General features: G+C 31.1%; 1 protein-coding gene across 1 annotated transcript in view; it reads right to left on the bottom strand.

The window, feature by feature from the left end:
• Nucleotides 1-6,532: 6,532 nt before the first annotated feature.
• Nucleotides 6,533-13,363, bottom strand: part of LOC127701049 (A disintegrin and metalloproteinase with thrombospondin motifs 18-like) — a 101,398-nt gene continuing 94,567 nt past the window's right edge. The window contains exons 22-24 of the mRNA XM_052204824.1: nucleotides 12,519-12,719; nucleotides 9,941-10,085; nucleotides 6,533-9,243 (exon numbers count right to left, since the gene is read on the bottom strand). Coding sequence (XP_052060784.1) covers nucleotides 9,125-9,243; nucleotides 9,941-10,085; nucleotides 12,519-12,719 — 465 coding nt within the window. The 3' untranslated portion in view covers nucleotides 6,533-9,124. The remainder of the gene's footprint in view (nucleotides 9,244-9,940; nucleotides 10,086-12,518; nucleotides 12,720-13,363) is intronic.

The following is a 13,363-nucleotide window of genomic DNA, read 5'->3' as shown; positions in this document are numbered from 1 at the left end:
AACTTGGTGATTTATTGTATTATTCAAAATATTTAAACAAATATCATTTTTGTTTGTTTTTAGAATCATTTTTTTCAAATGAGACATTTAAGGGGAGATAACTCTTTTAGTAAAAAAATTATACTGGACTAATAGGGAAATTTTTTATTTTTACTTGTAGCAAGAAAACAAGTTCGGTGACACCATTTTTTATTTTTATTTTCTTAAAACATATAATAAAACCTATCTTCTCACAATTTATTTCAAAATTCTATCTCATAGAATTTTTTTATGCACACAAATGTGTTTTTTCATGAACAATGTAACCAAATTTAGGCAATTTTCAACGACTCATAGCTTGAAAAATAGCACGGTGACCCATACTTTTTATTATATTTTTGAAAAAAGCATAGTAAAATATTCATTTTGGAAAATTATAAGAAAATTCTGTCTCAAAAAGTATATACTTATGATCTACCTTAACTAGATAACACAATGATGATTGTAGCCAAGTTTGGTTAAATTTGACCAAGTAGTTTCAGAGGAGAAGATGTATGTAAAAGTTAAATGATGACAAACGCCAAGTGATGAGAACAGCTCACTTGACCCTTTTGGCCAGGTGAGCTAGAAAGGCCTCATTTAGACTACAACTTCCAATAATTTGTGGCATTAGTAGAAACTAACAATAAACTTTTCCAAAGGATTATACATAAATTTGTGCAGGAATGGTAATTCATGTTGCAGAAGAAAACACCATTTTTTATGGAGTTTCCATACTTTATACACATATATATACATTTAAAACACACTAAATGGGTATTTTAGCGTGGTGGATACCTAGATGCAAACCTTTCCTATACTTCAAAACAGAAACAAGTTTCTTACCATTGTAAATATGACCACCGACACAGCCAGACGACCATTCATCATCACAAAACTGCAAGGACATCTTTTGACTGTATCTTCTGTGTTACAACCTGATTATATTTCAACACATTAAATTATTATGACAATTGATAATAAATGTTATTTATCACTTTGACTAGACATACTGACTCAATTTTTTGTCATTTTAGATCTAACGATATCTACAAACAGCCTGCATTCATTTTCATAATTCATACAAGTTAGTGCAGTTTATACTCTCTAATACTTAAATCCACGCAACAAAATTCATAAAATCATAATAATTTGGGATGCTTTTGAGATTATCTTATTAAAACTGACAAGATTCAAACTGATAATTTTTATTTATTGGCTGTTAGATCTTTGATAAATAAGTAAACTATCAGATTTTACAATTAGATTGTGTGTAAGGGGAGATAACTGATGCTTTAGTACAATAAGTTTTTACGTTTTTCCACGTATTAGGGTTAATGTATACAAAATGTTTATCCTATAAATTGAATATGAAATGCATATATAATCATTATATTATGTAAAATTTGAAACAACTTCCATCTAAAAATAGAAATTTAAGTCATTTGTAATATATGTTTACATGATTTTTTTTTACCTTACTTAGATGTTTTCTACTACCAATGATTCATACGTTTTCATGGGATTATTTTTCATAGTATGAAAGTAAAAATACAGTTTTTTATATACCATATGTATTAGATTTTTCTTACTAAACTTAAGAAGAAGTAATACCTAGTTTTGTACTTGAATCTCCATTTTTAGGTCTAATTTGTATGTTTTTCTTTTTGATTTTTTATCTAATGTCCACTTGTTTACCTACCATCATATTCCCAATTATTTTCTTTTTTTTAATCATTTTTATCAATATTGTTCCTATTATAAAAGACAAATAAGATTACATTGCTTATGTCTATTTTTGTGTCAGGACATTTAATCTTAGCGAGTAATTAGTGTAAAAAATTTGACAAGAATACATTTCATTCTACAAAGTGTCTCAGGAATATTTTTGGTCCAATTGTGTTAGGATTTAGTCTCCTTAGTGTCCATGGACTAATATTGGCCCATTGGTGTTAGACTACTTAATCTTCATGGACCAATCTGTTGAGTGACTATTTTGGGCACATAAGTGTTATTATTTCTTATGAAGCAAGAATCTTGCAATCTGATTGGTTTATTGCCTGGGTGTAAATAACACCCCCCTTATTTACATGGGATAAAAATTTGCCAAAATTTTGCCAAAATGAAAAATGACTAGTTACAAAAAAAAATTTTTTTTTACTAATTCCCCAAAATATTATTTTGGAAAAAAAAAAAAAAATTTGGCCAAAATAATTTTTTTTCAAATCAATAAAAAAAAGTGTTCTCCAAAATACCCCCCTAAAAAAAGGTAATATTTTACAATGTGCAGCAACATTAGTGTTGAAAAAATGTGTAGTGGAAGCTCTTCATAAGAATATTTCAATCTTATTCCCCTGTACAAAAATAAGTAAAGGAACATTTTATAAGAAATAAATTTGTTATCTTGGTGCAATCAGAGCAGAGGTGTACCAAATTTTACACTGGTGTAAAATTCTGTACACCCCTGATTACACCAAGATAACTAATATACTTCATGTAGCTGTTCCAGTACTTTTCTTGGCACATGCCTAATATTTTGATGTACCAGGTAGGTTTATTTTGCATATTTTACAAAAAAAAAACCTGGTTACATTTATGCACTTTGTGTCAAAACTGTATTTTGATATGTGTATTTCAGAAATTATTGTTCAATTAGTTGTCAGTGATTCATAGCAACACAAACTGTTGTCATAATATTTATGAAGAAAGATTGCATATCATATTTGTTTGCACTGATTATAACGAGGGTCGATTAATTGTTTACCTTTTATTAATTACGTGTTATTGTAATAATATTGATCTGGTAATCACGTATAGGGGACCATTAATTAAACTGTTACACCATTGGATGTTTCCATTTTACTAATAATATAATTAGTGCAATTATGGTTTTTCTTATCAAATTAAATTGTATATTATATAATATCATATTTAATTATGATTATGGAAAATCTTGCATTTATCTTTTTGGTCAATGTTTCATTTTTGTGTGTTTAATTTTGGCACTTTCATCTGAGGCATTAAATAAACCAAAACAGGACTAAAGTTAAGACTTCAGTATGCTCAGTGACCCAGGACTTCATTGTATGCTCAGTGACCCAGGACTTGCTCAGTGACCCTGGACTTCAGTATGCTCAGTGACCCAGGACTTCAGTATGCTCAGTGACCCAGGACTTCAGTATGCTCAGTGACCCAGGACTTCAGTATGCTCAGTGACCCAGGACTTCAGTATGCTCAGTGACCCTGGACTATTCTTGAAAATATGGAGAAAAGGTGTGGTTGCTCACGAGACAATTCCAGCAAAGACTAAAGGGCAAAAATGTGAACTACTACAGGTCACTGTGCAGTCTTCAACAATGAGCAAAAACCACACAGAAAGAGGCAAATTACAATGCATACAAACATTAACCCAATCAAATTGTGTGCCTGTACCAATTTAAGACTATCTGGATCTTGTGTTGTTCTTTGTTGTCTATGTTTGTACATATTTTTTTTATGGTTTGTTTTATTCAAACATATACAAAAATTTCTCTTATAATTGTGGACTGTGATCTATTTCTTGCATGAAGAAATATTTTTCGTATCACACAGCTTATCTAGCATCATGGGATGATATTACAACATTTCCATTGGCTATTTTTTAGGTCATTGGTGACTTTCAAAGGTTAAGACGATAAACATTTCGTTCATGGCAACAGACATGTGCGGTGTCTTCAATAAAATACAAAACACTCACACTTTTCACCTAAAAATCTACTTTTTGTCAAATTTTATTACATTCTGAAGCATACAAAAAGTTGTAAAATGTCTGATGCGAAAGTTTGATTCTGGAATAGGACACATGATGTCATACAGGTATGTGCAAAAGACTATATCAATGATTCGCAGAATTTTTAATTTAACACAATGAGAATGTTAACAATAAGGGCAATAGGTTTTACAACTCATGAGAATTGGATATGGCTTGATACCAACTGTAGTTATTTAATTTAGACAGTAATAATAAACTTGCCGAAGGGTCATTTATTATTATATTGAAATTAGATAACTCGAGTTGATATAAAGCAATATTGAATTCTCACTTGTAAGTTGTTATTAAACCTATAAATGCTTCAATATCCCACATTATCATCTGTCTGATAAATACTTACATCCATTTTATTCTACGTTACAGCTGACTTGTTCTCTACATGCCATTTTACTGTTGTTTAATAGTTCTTGGTTGCTAAACATCCAGTGTCAAACATTTCATGTATACATCTTGGATGATACTTCTTCATAGAAACTATAAAGTATGAAAAAATAATTTTACCACTTGAACTAACAAATGGTAATTAATTGATTGATTGATTGCTCATTGCTTAACATCCAGTGGTAAATTTTTTCATGCATATTCAGGATGAAAATATGATAGCTATAAGGAATATATTTTTATAATTATTTACTAAGTTTATGTACAAAAAGACACAGAATCGATTTCTTGTAGCTGTGTGCTACTATATAAATCTATAATTTAAATTTTCAATTATTCTAATTCAGACAAAAAAATATTCTATTATGTTTTCTAAATTTTTGTACTACCATTTAAAAGTTTTGTCAAAATCAACATGTTCATTTTTCCCTCTCCTATGTATTTCATTTCTCCTCATTTTTTTTGTGGTGTTTTTTGTCTAGAAAACATGAGTAACTGATAAATTACACAAGAGCACACACTTTAATGTCTTGCCTTATTAACTGATTGTGACTTTTATATTAAAAACTTCATGATCTAGGTCATACTACAGGCATCACATAAACTTACTATTATCATTAGGACCAATTACTTATCAGAGAAACTGACTTAATCACAAAAGCTTAACCTTTGATCAATAAAAATGAGGTCAACGTCCAATGAACAATATCAGACAGATATGAAGCCCTGACAATCATTCTGTATGCCAATAGTTTTCTCAAATAGTATACTTAACATTGATAATTGAACCATTAAAATCTGGTCAATTTCATGAACATTAGCAGACGGACATGTTCCCATTACAATTTTTCTATATAACAAATACAATGTATACCTATTATTTATACTTTTCAAGAAACTTAACCCAATAACAAAAATCTAACATTGATCAATGAAACAAGAAAATGAAGCGAAGTTAATATGAACCCTTTCAGACAGACATGTACCCCTTTAAACCATTCTATACTCCAATTATAGTTGACCTTTTACTGAAGTATTCCAGAAACTGACATAATCATGAAAACTTTTGAGACCAATGGACCATGAAAATCAGGTCAGATTAACCAAGTTAAACAGACAAGTACCCCTTGCAACCAATCTTTATACCAAATATAGATGATCCATTGCTTTGAGTGTCCGAGAAACTGATCTTATAAAAAAAATCAATATTAATTTCTGAATAAGGACACAAGGTCATGGTCGGGTGAATCCAATCTGACCGACTTCTATGTCTTACAAATATTCTTTCATAATATCTGAACAAAGATTTACAAAAGTTTTTCAATGCAGTCACTGAACCATGAAAATGAGGTCAAGAACAATGGACATATACCTGATGTAAATTTCACTGTATGGATTATCCAGACCAGTGACCATCTGAAATATAAAACTTTATACCACCAGTTTAAGCTGTTGCCATTCCAGATAAACTTTCTTTTGTATTAGAGTCTTCAGCAAGACAACAGATTTTTTGACCAATCAAGGACTATAAATTACAAACAGCAAAAGTGATAATTGTCAAAACAAATTTCCACCTTTATTTTCTCATTTAAACAATATAATTTCCCAGGGGACTGGAGTGACAAAAATTAAGCATACAAACCCATCAATATCAGATTACAACCATTTACACAACTGTAAATAGTTCTTACAATCATCATGTAGTAGATTTGCATCATCCAATATTATATACCTTTTTCAATATGAATAAGATTCTCCTGAATTGCTAACCTGGTTCATTTCAGCTGGTTACAGTTTCAGTTTTTATTATAGTTTTCATGATATTCTGAGCATTTCTGACCAGTTCAGATTTCCTCCATGTATCATAGTTTTCATGATATTCTGAGCATTTCTGACCAGTTCAGATTTCCTCCATGTATCATAGTTTTCATGATATTCTGAGCATTTCTGACCAGTTCAGATTTCCTCCATGTATTATAGTTTTCATGATATTCTGAGCATTTCTGACCAGTCCAGATTTCCTCCATGCATTATAGTATTCAAGAAATTAAACTATTAAAGAAGTTTATCCTTATGTTATATTTCTAGCCATGGTGACAATGTTGGTTGATTGGCAGGAACAAAAACCTCAAACTTTATATAAAACACTGCAAGAATGGTTCAGACAAAATTTGGTTGAAATTGGTCCTGTGATTTAAAAGTAGAGGATCAACAAAAAATTTATGAAGACTTCTATGATGACAACAATGATAGACACTAAGTGATGGCAATAGCCCACATGACCCATATATATTATAACAATAAGTTGATAAAAATATAACAAAAGCTGTATCAAATGTTTATTAATGACAATTTTTATATAAAATACTTAATTGTATAAAACACATATATATTACTATGATCCTGAAAAAAATCTTAAAATTAAAAACTTGCAATTGCACAAGACTATGTGAACATGAGTTGTCTCCCATACATCAGCTGAAAAAATGCAATGCATTTCTTGACAGATTAGACTTTTCAATTTATGGGCCTTCTAATAAAGAGACAACTGTCAAACTTGAGTAGAAATAATAGACCTGATAGGATTGCCAAAGAACCAAAAATGACTGTGTGTTATATATAGCTCCTGATAAATATGAAAAGTTCATGAGAAAACTAGTGGTCTTACCTAATGGCTGTTCCAGTACAAAATATAACATTTTTTAAGACCCCAACCACCTATACAACAAAATATCTATTTGACTTATAATTTTTACAAAATTCTATGGAAAATGCAACCACCTATATTTTGAGTGTTCCAATCCCCCCCCCCCCCTTTTCCCTTTGGATAAAATTTGGAACAGCTCTAAATCAATAACATAAAGAAAGCACACCTAGTAAAATTAAGCTTAAAGCTTGGAATATGAATATCAAGGGTGTGAGCTATTAGATACACCTTGGGGGGCGTTAGATATTTTTGTCAATGCAGAATAATAGTTTTCAAAATTTAGGAAGGGTGGAGGGGGGGGGATCTTTCAGCGGTTGACCCTATGTTTTTGAAAAGCATGATAAATGCAGGGTATCCAAGTACATTTAATGACATCTTGGTGTAATGCATATTTATGAATGAAATTTATAAAAGAACAAACTTCATAAACTTCATAAACTTTGATGGGATACATACATTTACAAACTGACAGATTTTGATGCACTGGATCATTTATAAATTGTCTCCCTTGATTAATTTGAAAAAGAACAGTTGAGATAAATCCAATACATTTGGATGAAAAAGTATGAAATGCTCATGACACTGCTGCGATTGTATGTAAGGAATACCCATGCAACCATGTTTACTCGCCTTTGAATAAAAGGCGGTACCCAGTACTTAAACCCTTCCACAATACCTTGCATTCTGGAATTTTTATATAAGGTACTACTGTGCATTCTTTTATTTTCATGGGTACCAATTTTTGTTGATTGAGGAAAAACCATATTTTCGTGGATATTTAATTTCATGGTTTTGCCAAAGTCTGCATTCAAGCTTAAAGTAAATTTCTACTTTGTTGAACATTTAAATTCGTGGTTTTCCTATATCAACGATATCCAAGAAAATTGGTATCACACGAATAATAATGAAACCACAGTTTTTGAATATATATAAAGAACCACCTACAAATAGGAAAAAGTACCAGTCCACATGAAAGATAATGAAACAACTAAGTCTCTATACTAAAGAAAGAAATACTTGACCGGCGTCAACTTACTAACCAATGGATATGAGAGACCTTGTCCAACTTTAAACTCCAGGACAAATGACAATTAAATTCACAATTTTGCTTCACATGATATAACAAATGCATATATGACATTCTACATAAATATATTTTTTAAAATAACAATAGAAACTGTACATCTGACATTAATATGATATAATATTAATAAACAATGTAAAATTAATGTGTTGACTTATTTCATCAAGCTCTAATTTTCTAGTTTTGTTCCCATAACATTATTCTTATCCATTTACTTATTCCCACAGTTTTAATGTTCTGTTGAATAAATTTCAGGATTACACAAGGTAAATTGCTATCAGGACTATTCTATTACAGAGGTGGGAAGGTAGGACGGGACTTTCAATCCCTTACTTCTAACCGAAATACCTTAATTTTTATTAGTAATTTTACAAACATCAAGTAGAAATACAAACATAAATGACCCATGACCAATGTCCAAAAAAAAAACCTTGGTTCCATACCTCCAACATTAAATTTAATGGAATAACCTAAGAAAATGCTGTTTTCTATTGTAAGTAAACAATATTCGTCTTCAGAATGTAAATTGCAAAATGTAGATAACATTTTAGCATTTTACACCTAAATATGTAATACAGATATGTGATCATATTTTAGAACACTGATCCTCTACAATAGGATTAATATATTCAGCTATTTACAATTGTTTCTCATTCAGAAGTAATTTTAATATCAGATGCAGCTAATTAAAAAATTCCCTTAAAAAACATTTCAACAAATATAAATAAATACAAAACTGTATACAGGACATTTTGATTAATTAAAAATACAGCATCAATAAAATACAATATCAAATATACTCATATTAAATGTAAAATACATAATTTATTTGCTAGTTTGTACCCTTTGGTTACTTTAAAAGAAACTGACAAATTAATAAACATTTTGTAAAAGATTGTCACGTGACATGAAAATACAGACGTAACAAATGATGAAAAAAAGTTGGCAATGATTAAATGTAGATATCACATACATATCAATTGTCTGTCAAAAAAATTAATCATATATAAAATATTTGTCCAACAAACAAGAGTTATTTCCCTTTGAATTTGTCTTATCCATAATAGTTCTTGTCAACAGTGTCAAATATGAAATCTGAGGTTCCCTGAATATTGGAGAAATATTATCCTGTGAAGAATCCACGACATGAACGACAACATTTTGATCCATAAAATCTGTGATGACATATTCCATGTTTCGGGACTAAAAAGCACCATTTGAATTGGTCTGTGCACCTTGGATCTGGAAAAAATGAAGATTTAAATGTACTGTGAGATACAGTGCAAAATTGTATGAACCGTTGAAGAAACAAATGTATCATTACATATATTTGGAAAACATGACGTAGGTAAGCACCGGATCTAAAAACATATTATATTGTATAGCTCATATAAATTTAACTAGAAAATAAAATTAAACAATATAAACATATGTGTATATTATGGGCATTAATACATGTAAAGTAAAAAGATACATTTTGAGTATACCCTTCCATAGCAACAGGAAGGGCTATAAATAGACTATTCAAAATAGTCTTGTATCTTTTGGTGTAATCATCCATGTATACATCCAAACAGATTAATTTGTAGATATGCACATTTGTTTAAAGCTTAAGAACTTATTAAAGAAGTGTCTACCCATGCAAGAAAATAATTGAAAGCACATAGACCAAGAAGGATAACTCTATATATGATTGTATGGTCAAGGGAAAATTTCAGGCTGCAAGTTGGTCTGTTTTGAATTAGTGCAAAGCAATCTTTTTCCAAAATGTTTGGTGCAATATGTTCATTTTGCTCCAATAGAATATAAAAATATTTCTCATTAGCCTTTACAAGTTTGATTAACATTCTTCAATACACATATTCCTTCTTTAATCATCCTGTAAAAGATTTTTCAATCACATGCATATTTTATCATTTCTTGAGATAAATATGATTACCTGGTTTTGGACATCCAGGTTTAACACAGACGTTTTGAGAATCTGGTTTCTTAGCCCAATCACAGCCTGTAGATAATTCCTGAGTAAGCTCATCTAAACAGTGAACCAGTCTAGTCTGACTTCCTCTTCCACAACTGACAGAACACTGAAATACAACAACCAAACACTTTAGTTAGATAGTTGTACAGACTACCATGAATGTACCGAGCTCAGATTTTCAGATAAGTTTACCATTAATTCCTCGTTAATCATTCAAATTACCAGTCCTAAACTACCAATGCAATGTAAGAATGCAACAAACAATTGGTAGTTTTCCTGCAACTTAAAAGATGCAACTGGAGAACATGTTTCTAGCTAGAAAATTATAACATCATCACCTATGAGAATAGAATGAGCGAACTCTGTGATTGAAATCACAATTCTAACATGTGTACAAATAAGGCTTTGTTTTATTATAGTCCATCCAAATTGTTAGAGGTGACATGCACCAAAATGACTTGATTTGGTCTTATCTTTAGTCTAAATTAAATGGCAAAGATCAAACTTCAATTGGACAAGTGGTTTTAAAGCCATCAACCTTTTTTTAATAGATCTTTCTTCAAGTGTAAATGCTTAGATCAATCATTATAGATCAATCTAATATTGAAAGTGTTATATAAAGTTATGAAAATACATCTGGTCAGTTTGGTATATCCTTCAATATTAATGTCTGCCTCTCATAGTTTTTTTCCATATTCTTCAATAATTTGATAGAACGTGAGAATAAGACAAGTTAACAGGGAAATATAGATTCCACCACTGCATCAAGTGTATTACGATATTGCTCCACTCGAGACATTTCAATTTTAAATTTAAAACATGAGGCTTGCTGAGCTTTTAAAATATCTAAAATCTAACTGTTGAGAGTGGAGAAATATAGTAATACACAAAGATATAGTGGTGGAATCTGTTTCTCTTGATGATTTTAAGACAATATCTAAACAAGTTTATCTTTCCTTTTCAAAGATTTGCAGAAAGTTGTGTTCTTTATATGTGACGTCATCAGGCATGGTCGCCTTTGTTTTATGAAGTCATAATAGGAAATTCAGAAGCAATCAAGAAATTTGACATCATAATTGAAATTTCGAACAACCATTTGCCGAGAACAGTTATTTCACTTGAGAGGAGAACAATTTTTCACAATCGAATGGGAAATGTGAAAATAGCGAAAAAATTAGAGAAACAATTTACTGTTGTTTTTGCATCTTTCTTCTAAATAAATAAATCATATTAATTCCTCATCTTCAAAAGAAATAACCTTTCCCTTATAAGTGATAGTCTTCTCAAACTTGATTGTTAAATGACTTATGACATGTGAATCAATAAGATAATTAAACACTGCATTCCAATGACCAAACTATTTCCAGAAATGCACATGATATCATATTCTATTTCTAAGATTTTTTGTTAAACAAATGTAAGGTAATTAGGTTAGACCGATTCTATCTATATTGCAGAGTAAACATACTAGATTTTAAAAGATCGATCGAGATCGATCTTGCTTGTGTGAATGTTATCCCTAACTGGTCTTTTTAAGATTGATTCAAATAAAAATTATTATCGCTATTTTACGAAATTTTCCTTTGATCTTACCGACTGATAATATCCTTTCTCAGCACAGTAGAGTAGCGTGATATGAAAAATTATTGCTAGAAACTAAGGGCGCACGTGCCTTTGTCAATGTAAACATCAACGTCGTCATAGGCAAAATAGGGATAAACAGATTATCATTGGTCATCGCAACTTGATTGCTTTTCTCACTTTCGCCGTACCGGCTCAAGCGAGAAAATCAATCTCCTTGAGATGACCAACGTTAATCTATAAGTACAATTTCTTGCAAGTGTAAACAGAGCCTTATTTAACCTGTTTAACTAAGACATCATTGAGATGGGAGCCATCACTGTGGGCCCCGCTGTAAATAAAGTGTGGTAAAAAATTTGTATGGATAAGCTGATATGAAGCCCTTTTTTAAGTTATTACATAGTCTTGTTATGTGCTGAGAGTGATTTTATTTTATGTTTTTTAGTTAAAGTGTTATATTTGGCAAAGTTTTTGACCTTGACCTTTGACCTAGGAAATTGTACATACATTATGACACACCCTCTGGTGTTGGTTAATTTACATGTCAAGTATAAACTTTGAAATTATAACAGTTCTCAAGATATAGAGTGGACACGATCTTTACCATAGGACATGGGGTAATCTACTAAAACCATAGTTTTTGAACTTGAACTTTGACCTAGGAAGTTGTACAAACATTATGACACACCCTCTGGTGTTGGTTAATATACATGTCAAGTATAAAGTATGAAATTATAACGGTTCTCTAGATATAGAGCGGACACAATTTGTTACGGACAGACAGACAGACTGATCACTATAGGGCGAATCACTAATTACAGTATAGTGTGATTGTGAGAGGGGACAGACACAACAAATGTTTTGGTACATTATACCTGAGATAGAGGTGATGTTACCTGAGATAGAGGTGATGTTACCTGAGATAGAGGTGATGTGTACCAATATGGCTTTGTTTTACCTGAGATAGAGGTGATGTGTACCAATATGGCTTTGTTTTGGCACACTTCTGAATGATACATCTTTCTGACAGTTTTTGAGTGAGTCGAGGTATATTCTGACAATACTCGGGCCTAACCGTCTGGATTTCTTCATTGTTTTCTATCTGTCGATTGCATGTCAGTTCTCTTCTTCTAATACCATAATCACATGTCGTTGAGCACTACAATATAAAATATATGAATAATTTGTATATGTAAATGATTTAGAGATGCAATATAAATTCTAGGTAATTTCAGGCTGAATTCATTTGATTTGGACATTAGTCTACCACCGAGGACAATATTTAATATTATGATTTCAACACATCCTTTTTTGCATTGAGTGCCTTTGGGCTCTATCATTGACATTTACCCTCTACTTTCTTAAAAACTTTTTTTCATAACAATATCACTCGACAGTCATGAGTGTCCATTAACTTTAAAATCAACATAATATATTGACAATGTCATAGTTCATTTTTGATTGAAAAACAATGACATCAATAGTTAGAAAAAGAACTGCAGGGGTACTCAATCCATTGATTGCTAGTTATTTAAGCAGAGGCAGATTTAGGGGGGGGGGGGGGGGGGGGGCAGGCCCCCCCTTTTGTGGGAAAAATTTGGTTGATTATATAGGGAATCACTGAAGCATGACTGGAGCGGGCCCCCACTTATGAAAATTTCTGGATCCGCCACTGTTAAGCTTTTCAAGAGGAAATTTTCATTAACATGTAAAATGTATTGAGGATACTCGAGTTCAGGGTTTTTTAATTGTCTTTGTTACATAAATTAGTGCAATTGTTAAATTAACCAAGTGCCATAACTC

This window comes from Mytilus californianus, unplaced genomic scaffold, assembly GCF_021869535.1.
Source record: "Mytilus californianus isolate M0D057914Y unplaced genomic scaffold, xbMytCali1.0.p SCAF_5, whole genome shotgun sequence".
Lineage (NCBI taxonomy): Eukaryota > Metazoa > Mollusca > Bivalvia > Mytilida > Mytilidae > Mytilus > Mytilus californianus.
Note: the sequence above shows the minus strand (reverse complement) of the source record. Positions and strands in the feature narration are given on the sequence as shown.